Source organism: Netta rufina (genome assembly GCF_964035555.1).
Source record: "Netta rufina genome assembly, chromosome: 12".
Classification (NCBI taxonomy): domain Eukaryota; kingdom Metazoa; phylum Chordata; class Aves; order Anseriformes; family Anatidae; genus Netta; species Netta rufina.
Window position 1 is genome coordinate 8,229,590 of NC_140135.1, and position 15,520 is coordinate 8,245,109.

The 15,520-nt window shown below is 49.5% G+C and overlaps 1 protein-coding gene across 1 annotated transcript in view; it reads left to right on the forward strand.

Moving 5' to 3' along the window:
* Positions 1-2,186: 2,186 nt before the first annotated feature.
* The window catches only part of NRK (Nik related kinase), a 92,130-nt gene continuing 78,796 nt past the window's right edge, over positions 2,187-15,520 (forward strand). Inside the window, exons 1-2 of the mRNA XM_084293816.1 lie at positions 2,187-2,402; positions 6,201-6,266. Of these exons, the coding sequence (XP_084149942.1) occupies positions 2,346-2,402; positions 6,201-6,266 (123 nt within the window). The 5' untranslated portion in view covers positions 2,187-2,345. The remainder of the gene's footprint in view (positions 2,403-6,200; positions 6,267-15,520) is intronic.

Below are 15,520 nucleotides of genomic sequence, written 5' to 3' on the forward strand. Positions count from 1 at the left end.
AAATGAAGATTTTTAGCAGCAGATATTTTGTACTCCAGGACTTCACAAAAACCATTAATAACAGTAAATTGCTCCAAGGATGGGGCTGTAAATGGTACTGGATCCAAGCAGCAGCCAGGGGCCCCTGCTGATGGATGGCTGGGCTAATACGGTGCTGGCTGCTGCCACCCATTGACTCTCCTGTAATCAGCATTTAACAGCTGTTCATCTTTCGGTTCTGGTGCAACCAAGTGAGGAGAAAATGGTTTCTGAAAGCGTGAGACAGGCAAAAAGATTGCCCTTCCTCTCTGAGTAAGCCTGAGAGCTTCTGGGAAAGAGGGAAGGTGAGGTCTGTAAGGAGGTATTGCGGGGTTTTGTGTCACTTTGCTGCCTCTTGGCTAAGGGCTGTGCTTTAAGGAAACACCAAAGCAATGTCTGAAATCTCTGGGTCATACCAAAAAAAAAAAAGTCACATGAAGGATTGATTGTCCCTCTGGAAGAAGGGTGCTGGTGCCTCAGCCTCAGAGCCTGCAGCAAGCCGAACAAGCACCTCTGGTGTGGGCAGAACACAATTTCCTTATAGAAGGCCAGAAACCTTCCTGCAAATTAAAGTTCTGGGAGCAAGTTTTGGTGCCAGAGTTTACAGGGATCCTGTTTTATTTGGGATCTGAGGAGGGCAGGCATGCTGGGGCCGGACTCTGGCAGTCTGCCATGAAGCTGGGAGCAAAGAAACCAAGAAGCTGGATGCGGGATTTGCCTCCTAACTCCCCAGCAGGGAGCCAAACTCAGGCTTTGGGGTTTGTGAGCACCCTGATGTAGAGCTGGGATTTGGATATGGGAAGGTCTGGGTACTGCTTGCTGGGGGTGGCTCTGGCACCGGCAGCTGTGATGGTGACAGGGACATCTGCTCCCAAGCAGCGTTGGGTGCTGCTTCAAGATGATTCAGAAGGGTGGCTTTCTGAACAGCAGTTTTTCTGAAATTACAGTTCAGAGAATTGAGAAATGCTGAAAAGAGTCCGTTTGTCCAACTCAGGCTGAAACCGAGAAGCTGTTTATCTCCTGCAGACCGGAAATCCCGCTCTGTTATGGGTTATCTTTTTTTTTTTCCTCCTGCCAACTTCACACCTGTAGCTGAGACCCCAGCGTAAACAAAGCCAAAGGAAACAACCAGCATGCCAATTCGAGCCTCAGCTTTAAACACTCTCTTCCTTTACCGAGCCTCGCATCTGGCAGGGGCGGTCACCGCTAGCACCGCTGCCCTGGGCTCAGCGCCCCGCTCGCAGGGGGGCTGCAGAGCTCGGGGTCGGCGCCGTACTTCTGGGGTACAATGGCATTTCCTTTGGTGAAACAAAGGAAGTTCTTCCCCCTTCGCGCTTGCACTTCCCTTTTAATACAAAACATCCTCTGCATGCACACAGGCGCCCGAAAGGTTTTTACGTTCAGGTCTGTGGTTGCAGGCTTTGGCTGCAGGGCTTCGCCGCGGCTCCTCCCTGCGCGTGCAGGAGCAGCGCTGCGCGAGTCCATCGCGGTGACGTGTAACTGGGGTTTTGCCTTGCAACCGCTCTTTCTTCCCCTCTTGTTCCCTGATGTTGCTCCGATTTCTTTATTATTTTGTATTTGGATTGTTACCCTTGTATAAAGTGTCTCCCTGTCAGAGTGCCCTCACGTGGGGCAGTGCAATGGGGGTCTGAGGGGTGCTGTCAGCGGGGGCCTCACACGGATCCCGTCCTAGCTGAGGGTTTGAGCAGGGTGGCCCTGAGCCATGGGGCTGGGGAGCAAACAAGCCAGCAGTGGGCTTGCCCCAAAGGGCTGCGATACAAGAACACACGCTCCTGGCTGAGATTCTTGATTTTTAATGAAAAAAGGGTCGGTTGCAGGGCCAGGCTTCAGCAGCAGGAAAGCTGGTGTCCGTGCAGTTTTAGTTTGACTGAGGGCAGGAGGGGACAAATCATCCCCTCACCTTCCCTCTCACAAACCAGCACCTCGTAGGGCAGCAGCGCCGAGCCCCCTCACGCGCAGCCCGCGGGTGGGCTTCGCCTGGGCGCCATCACCGCGCCGTGCCCGTGGGGTGCCCACGCGTGGCGGGGCCCCTCGGCCGCCCTGCTGGCCCCGTCCCGGCCCCGTCCCGTCCCGTCAGGGCGCGTCACTTCCTCGCCCGGCTCTCCTGAGGCGATGTCTCCGCTCAAGTTGCCCGCGGCCGCCCGGCCCGGGGGCTCCCTCCTCCGCCGCCGCGGCTGACTGGGGAGGGCTTTCCGGCGCGGCCGCCATGCCCGCCTCCCCGCCTCGCCGGGGCACGGCCGGGCCGCCGCGGGGCTCGGGGCTGAGGAGCACCGTTAGTTAGCTCGGTGCGAGCCTCGGGGACGGCCATGGCCCGGGACTGCGCCGCCCGCAGCCTGGACGGCACCGACCTGGCGGCGCTGAGGGTAAGGGGGCGGCCCCGGGGGGCAGCGGGGCGGCGGGGAAGGGGCGGCCGGCAGCGGGCGCCCCCCGTGCCTCAGAGGGGGCTCGGGGCAGGGGGAGCAAAAAGCTGAGGGGGGGTCGGGGGAAAAAACGCCTGCACGGGGGCTGTTGGGCGCTGGGTGTGGGAGAGCTGAGGCAGCAGTCGCCCCCTTGGCGTTTTTATCGCTGTCCTGTGGTGTTTTCCCGTTCTTTTTAACGCTGTCCAAGTTAAAGCCGCCCCGCTGGAGTGTCACGCCGCGGGTGGCGCGGGACGCCCCTCAGCGCCGCTCCCTCGCTCAGCAGCCCTGTCCCACCGACGCTGTTTGGTTTATTTTTATTTATTTCTTTTTTTTCTGGGTCACTCTCTGCAGAATAAGAGGGAAGAGTTCAGCTGTGGTAAAACGCACTCAGCCCCAGACGGAGAAACCAAAGCAAGTTTCTTGCTAAAAATATCAGAAGAGGGCTGGGAAGAGCTTTTGCACAAAATTGCATGGCGAGGAGTGTGTTCCTGACCAGGCAGGGAGGAGAAAGGCGGCAGGGTCAGTAAAGTTGGTGAGGATGGCACCAGGCAGACAGGCATTGAACCTGGCTCTGGTCAGAGGAGCAAGACAAAATAATGCGAGTTTTCGCTTTGAGCTTAGCAGATAAACCTTCTAGCTTCAAATACATGAAGAGAAACAGGCGTAAGCTTGGAAAAGAGCAGTGGTTCAAGCCAGCGGGCAGGCTCCGTGGCAAAAGCAGCATGCAAAAAAAAAAAAAAAAAGGCAAAAAAGCACTGGGAGTCCTGGCCTTAGCAGGAGGAAGGATGGAGGTGTCCCTTGGGGATGTCCCTTTGGGGTGTCCCTTTGGGTGCTCCCTTCAGGATTTGTGCTTAGCGGTGAGGGGACTTGGGCAAGGCTGGGCCCTGCAGGAGCTGAGCAAAGACAGCCTCTTGCCCCTGACCTCGCCTCTGGGGTTCCTGGGGCTGGTGGGAGCCACCAGGAGGTGTGGTGGGAGGGTTGCAGTGGCTGTGGTGGGTCGCTCTCCAGCTGTGCCCGCTGCCCTTGGCACTCCCGATGTGTGTTCACCTTCCCCTTTTCCTGGAGAGAGCTGCTTTGGGCCACGGTTTGCAGGTGTTGCTGCAGCATCCCCTCACAGCTCTCCTTCCCTGGGCTGCCTGGGTGCTCAGGTGGCAGAAGCAAGGGCAGTCATGTGCTTTCTGAGCACGGGTTCATCCACGTTACGTCCCAAGGTGTCTGGTAGAAGAACCTGGGCTTCAGGCACCCGCCTGTTGTTCAGCTGCAGAGATTGTGAGCAGTGCTTCAGTCAGGCTCTGGCTGCACACGTGGCTCTGCATTGTGCGTGGAGGTGGACGTGGCCTGGGTGCCTCAGGGTCAGCAGCCTGGCTGTGCTCTGCCCGTGGCTTGCAGGAGAAAGCAGGTAGCCCGCCATATGGCACGGTGCCTTACAGTAATTAACCTTACAGTGATGGATGTTCGGGCCAGCGTTTTGGCATCTGTCAAAGTGAACCCAGCAATTTGGCAGGGGCCGGCTGGTGAAGGGTTGGGCGGACGGCGGGGCTAAAATGCTAGCTGGGTGGAAGCGTTACATCAACAGCGATGCCCAACTCCCAGATAATTAAGAAGTTGGCCGGTTGGGAAGATTTTGCTAGCGGAAGATGCAGTGCTGATAGACCAGGCAAACAAGGGCAGTCCAAGGACCAAAGTCGGAGCCCAGATTAATATCCTTTATGACTCTCAACAAGGCTCAGCTCTCTGCTGTGTCCTGATTAAAAGAGAGATGGCCAAGTGTTTTGGCTGCGCTCGGAGCTGTGGAGACTTGTGAGGTCAATGCTCAATTGGTTAGCAAGGAAAGGGGGGAGGATTTTAGCTATATTAAAGTTAAAGCTAACATTTATTTAGATAATTGTTTGGGTTTTGCTTTTTTTCCCCCCCCTGGAGCATCTGAGACCTTAGATAGAGCTATTAAGATGCTGAATCAGAAAGAAATTGATTGGAAGGAGAGAGAGAAACTGATTTTGAGGCACATGAAATGATTATATTTGCATAATAAGTAAGAGTAGAGGAAAAGCGGGAGGACAGAGTAGTCGCTTAAGTGAGAGGGACAGGACAGTGGCATGCTCGGAGCTGAAAAATGCCATGTAGCTTCCTCTGGGCTTCATGCCCCGTGCACGGCTGTTAGTTCAGCAGCGCTGCTTTCTGCAGGCGAGGTGTGGGAGCAGCACGACGCCCACACCTCCCGAGGAAGCAGCGTGGTGGTGTGCCCTGGGGAATTGCCCATGTCCGGGAGATGTCCCGGGAGCCGCTGTGTGTTTGGCTGCACTGCCCCGTGTACAGCGCAGCAGGCAGGTCAAAAGTGGTTTGGTCTCATTTATGCATTGCTAATTACGTTTAAAAAATAAAGAATAAGTTTTGTGAGGTTGACAGTCTAGGAAGCATACGATTAAAACTTACTTAGCTTAAAGACCAAACCAGATGAACTCAGCAATTCCTTCAGTTGTGAGAGCTGTGGAAGGCTCTGTTGTGTTGCTCTGACAGCGAAAGCTATTGCCATTTATCATGACAGTCGTGCCAGCAAAGGCAGAATCCACTCAGAAAAGAGTCTGTGTATTTCCAATGGGACTTTGCCTAAGTAAAAACTTCCAGATGAGATACGAAGAAGGCAGTATTTATATAAAGAGAATAATGTATAAGCGGAGTGGAGATGTAGCCTGGTACCATAAAATAAATAAATAAATATAGTTCCCATCCAGGGTCATAGAAATTGGAGTTCTGAGATAAAGGCTGTTTTTCTGTATCGCATCCCTCAGCAGTACCAACAGGCATCAACTGACATGACAGATTGCTGAAACAGATGTGGTAAAACTGACACATGGAACTAATAATATTTCATATAAATCTCTCGATGATATCATCCCAAGAAATGAGCAGGACTGATAAATGGCTCAGCCAGAAACCAGGAAACTGGTCTCCTGAGTTCTTAATGTTTTTATATAAATCTCTCAAGTGAGTTTTAACCGGAGCTACAGATTTCTTAATGCGCTCACTCACACAGGAGTGAACATTCCCTTGCCCGTGCCTTGCGACAGCATGTTCTCCTGAAGTCTGAAGGGCTTCAAGATCTCATTGCTGGAGAAGGACACGTGCTGCGGTGGCTGATTTTAGGGTAACTGATGCTAACCCAGCAGGATGTACATTGGCTCACCTGGTACACTTGAGGACATCGGTCAAACTCACCGGGTTGTGTTTGCAGAACAGGCCAGTTGGCCATTCTCAGCCTGTGTTTGGTGTTAAGGTTGTTTGGGATGAGAGGCTTCCGTTTGCAAGGCAGCCAGGCACAGATGCTTTGTAGAGCATCTTCCAGTTCTGTTGTTGAGGTTCTCTCCCTTGTTACACTGCTAACGCCAAGTGTTTCATGGCAGAGGACGGCAGCTGAGCCTGCGGGCTGGCATGGTGCTCTAAAGCATAGCAAGTGTGGGGTTTATTCCTTATTCTACTGCTAAACTGAAGCAATTGAATTACTTTATTCTTCACACATCTCCATGTATTTGTTCTACCTGCCATATTGCCGTGCTGCAAATCTTCTCTGAGTTATTTTGAGCAACTTGACAGGGAACTTTAATATAAATTTATTTCTTACACTGTTCTTTGGTTATTTCCCCTTTAGTGTGTAACAGAGGCCATTAGGAGACGTGGCACAGACTTCTTGATTGTGAACAGTTACGCTCCATTATGAAGTGTTTGCTCTGCTGCAAATGATGTTATTTTCTCTGCTTTTTGCAGGATCCTGCAGGAATATTTGAACTGGTGCAGGTTGTTGGAAACGGGACATATGGACAAGTCTACAAGGTTTGGACACCTCTTTATTTTACGATGCCATTGTTGATAAAGCTGTTTTTTCCTAAAGCCAAAATGAGCACCCATCAGAAACCGGACAGTTTTGTGCCAGTAATAGCCTGCTTTGTCTTGCTGTCTCTTCTGCGTGGTGCAAAATGGTGTCAGCTTTGAAACTGTGCCCCTTCCTCCTGACCCATTTTCATGTCTCTGCCACAGGGCAGATAACTGCCTTGGCTCTCGTACTGACTTCCCTCTGTCCTGCTTTTTCTGTCCTGTGCTTATTTTTCTCTTCTTCAAAATTATTTAATAGACGGCTGGCACAAACTAACATCAGTCATGGCTAAATTTGGCTTGGATTGTGTGGTGAGCCCAGCACAGGCTAAAAAAACACCAGAATTCTTCAAGATGTGCCTGAATTAACCCTGCTCTGTAAGCAGGCTACCAGGATTTTGGTTTCCATTATTACCTTTGTCACTGCGATACCAAAGCAGGCCTACCAGCAAATTCCAGCAATTAAACCTTGTCTGCTGTAATATGCTATGTGTGTTTTGATTGAGGTATAGGAATAAGGCTTGAAAAGTTTTCTTTGATTGTGAAGCCTTTCCTAAGAGTGATATAAGAGGGGATAAAATAGGGAAATGAGCCTGCTTTGCTCCAATTTGGAGAAATAAGACAGAGGAAGGAAAAGGTCATGCTGCTGGACCGCTGGAGGTAGAAGGGAAGAGTGATGGCACTGGAGGAAGCTGTGTGGCATTGCTTCTCCCTCAAACCCCACTGCTGGCAAGCTCCTGCGTCACGAGGCTTTGCCTCGATGCCAACCCTTCCTGCACTGGTTCCCTAACGTGCAGAAATGCAGGAGGACTCTGTCTTTCTCTGACTGTAGTGCACTGAACACACCTTACACTTCAGAGTCCATCCTCTGGTGGCAGTTCTGCTGTGACTGCATTTTGAAACTGTAGGTGCTCTCTCAAAGATTCAGGAAAATCCTCTGCAGAAGCACTTTTGAGGAGTTTCTGCTTTCCTATGTACATGTTTTTTTCATGTCAGAAGCAGAATCTTTCTCATATTACTTTTTGTCTGTTGCTGTGATTAAGCCTGCGTTGTTTCTGACATTATCATTCACATGCTGAGTATTATTAAATTGAAGATGGAGATTGAGGGATTCATACAGGCAGCTCAGAAGCCAGGAAACATTTAGGGGTGCTGTAATTGGTGGAATCATAAACATTTATGCCCGTAAAAGATCCTAAAGTTCCCAAACAGCCTCTGTACAAGTTCCCTTTCTTTTCGTGCCTGGATTTATTTTATATTGGCAGTGAAAAAAAATCAATCTAGTAATGTTTTAAAGGTGTTGAGAGTGAATCAGCTGCTTAATCATGGCAGCACCGGGAAGGAGCAGCAAAGCTTGCTTCTCTGCTGCAGAAGAAAATGCTCCAAGCAATCCCGTGGTTCACTTGAATGTCAGCTGCCAAAACGCGTAAGAAATATTGACAAAGAAAATTAAAAATTATACCCAAAGGCTACTCCCTGCTGAGCACACGAGACCAGGGTCTGGCAGCTCTGGGCAAGGAGCGCTGTGGATCTCGGAGCTGCTGCAACACCGCTGCTGGGCGCGGGGAGCCAGCCGCTGGTGGGGCTGAGGGCAAGCGAGGGCACCGCGGGGAAGCTCCGCTGCAGCGAAACAAGAACTTCTGAAGGGACCATAAAAAGTTAGGCACTGGTGTTTGCTTTGCTTTTTCACTGCTGTATAGTACGTCCTTTGATCTGTGCAATGGTAGGAGTGATGGAGTGTATTGGGAACACTGGAATCATTTTGTAGTTTGTCTAGGTCGAGTATAGGCTTGAGATTGTAAATATTGAAGTTATTCAGTATTCCCTGTTGTCCTCATATATAGTCAGGCCATTAGCACATGTTTTTATTCTTCAGAGGCATCAGAATCTTCCATACATTCAGAAATAGATCCACAGAGTAGTGCACATAATCAAAGTAAAGCTTATTTCAGGCTAAATAAACAGTGTTCAGAATTACTAAATTGCTTGGTTGGCTCCGGCGATGACTCATAAGGCTATGTGTTTTAATGTATGCAGCTCCATAAAAATGAAAATAAAACTTGGAGATTCATCATTAGATTTAGAAAACAATGTTTAACAGATTTATAGAAGGAGGATATTGTTCCTAGTGAATCATTCTAGACTGGTTCCAGGTCACGTCCTTTTAAATGACATGGATGGGGTATAAATTGTACCCATCATAGTGCTCGAGCTGTCTATAAACATAAAGTTGGGATTTGCATATAATAAGTGCTGGAAAGCTGGCAGATTTTTTGACAATTTACGAAGTAGCAGGATGTAAACATGCCAGTTGTGGCAACTTCAGCCTTTCGAAAAGTATGAATTAGATATTAAAAAGGAGAAGGAGGAGTTTGGGAGCATCCTGTCCCCTGCACCTCATTTTCCTCGGGCCCCTCCGTCTGCCCCACGAGGCCCCACAGGGACTGCAGGGCAGGTGGTGGCTCTCTGAAGGCTGAAGGCCAGCATTTTTGGGGAGCTGCTCATCAGTGAGAATCTTTGGCCGGGTCAGCGCCGATTTGCATCGCCCAGCTGCCGTGTCGTCTGGGAGGAAGTGGGATTGCTGGAGGTGTCACCCGCAAGCTCTTGGGTTTCGCTTCCCCACTGAGCTGCAGGCCCCTTGCCTTGCGTCTCCTGCCACAGCAGCCTGGGGGAGCGCCGTCAGGTGTCCTCTGGGGGGGCAGTAAAATGGTAGAAGACCCCGTCGGTTTAGGAGTTGCCACCTCTTTGGTTTGCTGGTAGTCACCGTAGTATCGGTACGCCGTGGTGTGCTGCTAGAGGTGGTATTTTTACAAGCATCATGGAGTCAGTGGCTGCGGGATTGGTCTCAGGGAGTGTGAGGCTGCACCTTGCACAGAGACCTGACCGTGCTGTCAGCTGAATCGTTCTTTGCCTTCTCCCATGACCTCCAGAAGTTTAATTATAGGGATGCTTTGGTGTCCTCCTTCCACGACCGTACGCTATCGCTGTGAAGAGCTGCATAGCCATCGGGTGTCACCCCGATGGGGAGCAGCCGTGTTAATGTGCTTTCTGTCCTTTAATTTTCAGTGCTCTGCTTTAATTGCAGGTGGCTAGGGAGAGAAGGGGCAACCTGATCTGGGTGCCACTGTTGAAGTGTCTGGGTCAGACCCCTACTCTGGAGTGCATCGTCCTACTCTGGGAGAGACGTTAGGGCTCTTAGTTTATCAATTCCTTGTTTTTTCAGTTAACAAGATAAAGAGAATTGCTCCTCATCCTACAAGTTCAGCTGTGCTCTGACAGCCCTCAGCCTTCTAAGAACATTTTCACGGGCCAAATGAGGTCAGCAGCAGCCTCTGCACAGTGAGCTTGTGCTCTGATGTTCAGAGGCACCTGTTGAGGGCTTCTGACTTCCTCTGCCCTAACAGTGTGGATTATCCCTCTTGTGGGGCCAGCGTTTTTGGGTGGCCCAGCGAGTGAGAGGCTGGTGGCTTTGGCATGTTCTGGGGGACGACATTTTTTGGAGCATGATCTTGCAGGCTGACGATGAACCATGAAACATTTGCAGCTGTTCGGTGAGCGGAATGGTTGTACCTCTAAAGAGTCTGAGGGCACAGAGCCTGGGAGGAGTGCTCTGTTTTGGGACCGTGGGGTTTGAAAGGGAAGGTGTGGAGTCCCAGTAATGCAGCTGATGAAAACGAAGTGGTGCTGTTGCTGAGGCTCAGAGGAAAGTGGAAGCAATACAGCTCTCCATAGTCGCTGCACAGCCAATATCTTTATTTCTGTGTAGTCACCTAAGACCTCGGATACACGAAGGAAGCAGGTCTGAGCGAGGAGGTGCCTCTTCTGGTCTGTAATACAACTGCTCCTTGGCACTGAACCACGCTGCAGTTGTTGACATGAGTTATGAGTTACTCTGCTGTTGGTGTACAGTGGCAGGGCGGTAGTGAAGCACAAATGTGACTGTTCTGTTTATCTGAAACAATTTGGAAGTCCTCTGAGTCTCCTTCATAATTCGTTTCGTTGAGTCATTGGCTGAAGTAGTTGAGAGCAAGGGGAGGGCGAAAGCATCGTGGTGTTACCGAGGAAGGTTTGGTGCTCCGTGCAGAGAATCACCAGACCATGCTAACTTACCAAGGTTGAAAGTCTGTGGACTTGAAACCTTAATCGATGGCAGTGCCTCAGGCACTTAATGAAAAGCTGAATTTAAGAAACGTCTCCATTATGTCCAGTGAGATCCAGAAGGTCCTGAGTAAGCTGAAGACTTCAAAGTGTCTCTTCTGGGGGTGGTCAGAAGCGGCCACCTCCTGAGGAATGTTGCTCAGGGCTGAAACGCAATCTCAGAGTCTCCAGACTGCTGCAAACAGAGACATTAAAATGCCACATAGTCTTAGGGTGTTTTGTTACCGTTCGTGGTCAGTTATGGTTTTAAAGGCAATCATAGCCTTCAGGGCACTGAGGTTGTGGTAAATTGAGTGGGGAAACTACTTGTTCTTCACAGAAATGATAAATGCTGCTTTCTGTTCCACCAGCAGTTGGGACAAGTGCTTGGTTGTCTATTCATTTGCTTTGTTTGGTTTGTAATAGCATAGCTGATTAGCTTGTCCCCCTGAAAAGCTAGTTAATTGTAGGTAGGAGTGCATAAAAAAGTACTGCTGAGGCGTACTGGCGGGGTCATCCAGTCATTGTGTGCATCCTTCGTTCAGCAGCGCAAGCAATGAAGGGAGGTGAGCTGCTAATCCTGGCAACGGGGTTTCCTTCAGGAATAAGTCTGAGCTCGATATGTGCTCGTGCTGTTGTCCTGAGATCTGAAATGCTGTCGTGCTTATGAACGGGTTGCCCTGAAAGCCTAATATCTAATGGTTGTAATATCATCAAATACGCTAGGGAGGCATGGTTGGGTGTTCTGATATTTAACTCGTGCCTCTGATCTGTAATAACACCTGTGAAATACCTACTGGATGTGTTTGTCCCTCCTCTCCCAGCTGCCTGCAGCTCCTGAGTACCTTCACATAGCTGGCCACGTGCTTTACTCAGCCCTGGAATTTAAAACAGTGGATCATACATGTGAAATTAATTAGCAAGTCATAACGTCTTGGTTCTGGTTAGTGAATATTTTAGAGGAATTCAATTAAGATTCTTAAATGTAGGGCTAGTTTATCAAAAATAGAAGAGCAAGGATGTGAAAAACCCTCTGAGCTGTGAAGTGCTTCTAATACAATAAAGGCTCTTTGACTGAGCAGAGCAATGCACAATAATTAGATGTGCCATATCAGCCATTGGAGAATAGTAAAACCCTTGCAAATAATTTGTTTTCAGGCCTGCTGCTCCCATCTCCTCCGTGTTTTTGACTTGAATGTCCGCCTGGGAGAGCGTAGTACATTTTTGTCATAATCTGCTGGCGTTTTGAGCTCAGATGCACTGGGGCATGGTATTTTGAAGGTAAGAGCACATGATAAAATTGCACTGGTGACAACGCAGGCACAGGAGGAAATGAAAAGCTCAGCCTCTTAATTTCCCCTCTTCAGCACATCGCTGGTGACTTTGGTTTCAATCCCTCCAACTGCTCGGCAGCTCCTGGATTAATGCCCACGTGAAGATATGGATCAGAGGGACCAGCACTTTGCATGCTTGAGTTTTACCATGCCTCGCCTACCCTGAAACATTTATTGTCTGTGTTATCTCTTCCTTAAGAAGAATTAGCGGAATTGAGGGAAAACTTAGGAGAAATGGTCTTTGTGCAGCCCAAAAAACCTCTCTGGGCATGTAACGAGCTACTGGGGTGAATGAATGAGACCATGTTCCTTGGTTTTAAGAAGCAGAAAATCCAGTGTGCGGTTTCTGGGTGTTTGAATGCTGTTTCAGGCTAGCTTTAGTAACTTTCCTTATTTCTGAACGAGTCGCAGACCTATGGAATTGATGTCAGTCTGAGCTGTAAAACACATGGGGTTCGTTCTGCCCCAGTGAAATGCTGAAATGCCATCACAGCAGAGGTCAGCTTGCACTAACTCCCCCTGTGAGCCTCCGTCCTCATGTAGAGCAGTCCTGAAATAACCCTGTAAGAAGCACCAGTGATGTCAGCTAGTACCTGTAGCTGTCAAGGTATAATTTTGCCCTTTGGCCACCCAGCAGCAATTAAAAGCACTTGGATGCCTGTGCCAGGAAGGTTTTGTATGTGGTCGGTTCTTGCACTCGGTGATGCTCGAGCACGCTGCCACCGATCCCTGCAGCTTCTCTGCCTCGCTCCCCAAATGCAGGGACACTGCTGGGGGTGTTTTGGGGTGCCACAGCTCTGGTGCCCTGCTGAACAGGGCACTGGGCACAGCCAGGGTCTTCCTGCAGGGCTCGGGGCCAAGCAGGGCAGTGTCTGGCCGCAGCACAGCTATTGAGGCTGCAGCTGCCCGGACGGATGGACAGACAGCAGCAAACCCTGGTGGGACAGTTGGTAATCCTGTCCTTCCGAGGCATTTGTGAGGAAATGGAGCTGAAAAGCCGGCTTTCATTGCGAGCTCGGGTCGGACAGCTTGCCCCGTCAGTAGGCACAGGCGCAGGTCGGCCCCTCGTCCTGTTGTGTTGCAGTTTCCAGTAAATGGTTTTACATGGTCACGTCCCTAACTGTGGTCAAATCCTTCTCCTGTCTGGAGTTCAGCTGTTCTCAGGCTGCTGGCCAGTGCGAATTTTTCTGGCCTGTGCAGGGCTGTGAATACGGGTCTTGAGAATAAAGTTGAAGAAGAAACTACTTCTCAGCTGTTTGTAGGATGCTTTTTTTATTTTTTAAAGCCTCCGTGTGCTTTTAAGGTTTGTTTTAGAAGCACCTTTTCAAAGGCCTGTCTCATCCCCTTCTTTTTCCCCTACAAAGCGTGAAGCCTTAGAAACTTCTGAGTGTTTAAGGGAAAAACAAGCCAGAAGACATCTTCTGTAGCAAACTTTGTGGCCTTCTCAGCCCCTACTCAAGCGATCATATGAGCCAAGATGTAAGGCCAGCACATGATCTGTGCCTGTGCTGTTAGGTGCTCCCATCATATAAGAAGAATTTCTCATAAAGCCAAGAGAGGGGTTGACATGGGCAGCTGCAATTCAGATCTAGCTTTTCTTCTTGCTCCAGGCTCTTGTTTTCTGCTACTTTGTCTGTATGGGCGGTATCTTTTGAGGAGCACTGCTGCCTTCTACCTCTGTGGAAGAGCCAGGCTTTGGAGGCAAAGAGTGCACAGAGCAATTCCTGCCGTGCTGTTTGTTATCCAGGCTTTAATAGGGTCAGACGAGGCTCTGAGCTGCCTTGAAACTCTGCTTTCTCAAAAACACATGAATTCATAGAGTCATGAAGGTAGGAAGAGCCCTCCAAGACCATCTGGTCCAACCATCCCCCTACCACCAATGTCACCACTAAACCATGTCCCTAAGCACCAGGTCCAACCTCTCCGTGAACGCCCCCAGATGGTGTTAGTCCTTATTTTTGTGCGGTGTTTGTGGTTCTCTTTGAAAGGAATTAGTGTGCTTCTCCAGCTGACCGGGGAGAAGTGGCATCGTGCTGCTCCAAAACGGTTCCATCTGAACCAAAACCCATTCAGTTCAACAGAAACAGTGGCAAAATTTTATGAAATGGGTTGGCTTTCATTTGGAAACCTTGCTTCAGAAACGTCAAAACACGGCATTTTGTTTGCTTCGTTCTTCTGAGCACACACTTGAGTTTAGCTGGATATTTAATATTTCATGCGTTGTCTGTAGTGCTGCACGTCCTAAAGGAAGGCGCCGTCATACTGAAGTAATTTGGCATCGCTGGAATAAATATGTAAATATTAATGAACTCTTAGAGTTCTGAATTTCCATCTTGTAAGGAATGTTTACAACTGAAAGCGAGAGCAGTTGGCAAAATACAGGCATTTTGTGGAGTTTTACTGAATACTGGAATTGTCTAAATTCCATTTTGTGGCTTTACAGTTATTCACTTGCTGCATTTGTTCCCAGCAGTTTTGATGTCATTTCTTTTCTTGTATTTTTATGTAAATATTTCGAGGAAAAGGGCATAAAAGAGATGTGTGGTTGCCTTCTGAAAATATAAATATTACTGAACTTAAGGAACTTTCTAGCTTTCTTGTTTATTATGCTAGATTTTGGCGTGGATTATTTTTCCTGGTGTTTAAAAATAATGGCAAAAGAATAACCAATTTACTCATTTTTTCTGCCATGGCAGATTTGTCCTCTCTTGTTTTATTCTTTCCTTTAAACCTGTGAACAATTATGCTAAAATATGCAACAAAAACAGTATAAAATAAATATGCCTATGGTTTAGATAATGGACTCTGTAATGTATTATTTAAACAGATTGTCCGTGGTGTTGTCTTGCAACATGGAAAAAAAAAGAGAAGAGCCGGGAGAAAATTTCTTTGCTTTAATATTTGCTTTTTGCAGCCTAAGATGAAATATTTATCGCGAGAGGCTTCTTTGCGCCCAGCAGCCAAGTACCATCAGCAGACACCTGGTTGTCCCTTTATTGGTATCGGGGGCAGAGCGAGGTGCTGAGGACCCTCGGTGCCTTTGCCGAGGTGCAGGATCCCCGCTGAGCACCACTTGCTGCTGGGGAGCTGAGCCCGGCCGTGCCGTTTGCCCTGCAGAAGAGGACGGGCAGCGCCGATGTGTGGCTCGGGTGCACTGCTCCCTTCCTCCTGCACGACTCCTTTTTGACGAAGGGTGAGTTGCTTCCAGCAGCCCAGGTTTTGTTGTCTCTCCCGGTGGAAGGCAGCCAGCCTGCTGTGGGGCAGCAGCCGTGCCAACACTTGCTGCCTGCGCTGTGCCCGGCGAGCCGGCAGCTGCCGAGCCCTGGGCTGCTCGGGCATCACGGGCGGTGCATGCCAGGGACATAGCGTGTCCAGGAGACACTGGGCTTCTTGTGCACGTGCAGCTCAGCCTAAAGAGGCCTGGTGTTTCCCAGATATGCTGAGCTCCTGCTCACGCTGTGGTGAGGAGGCTTGCACATGCACAGGACATGGTGGATTTCTGGATGCCCAACCGGGACTGTTTCCTTGGCAGAAAAAGAGGTTGGACCTGGAGGAACTACACGTACTGTAGCCTTCTCTCCCTGAGTATGGAGAGAGGATGAAGGAATAAAGAGATGCACCAACCTTCCTTTCTCTTAGACGCTTGAAAGGCTTTACTCAGAAATGTTTTGAATAAAGGAAGTTGCAAAACAAAGGCTGGAAACTCAGGTCTCTGATCCCATGGGCTGGCGAATAAAGGTTAGA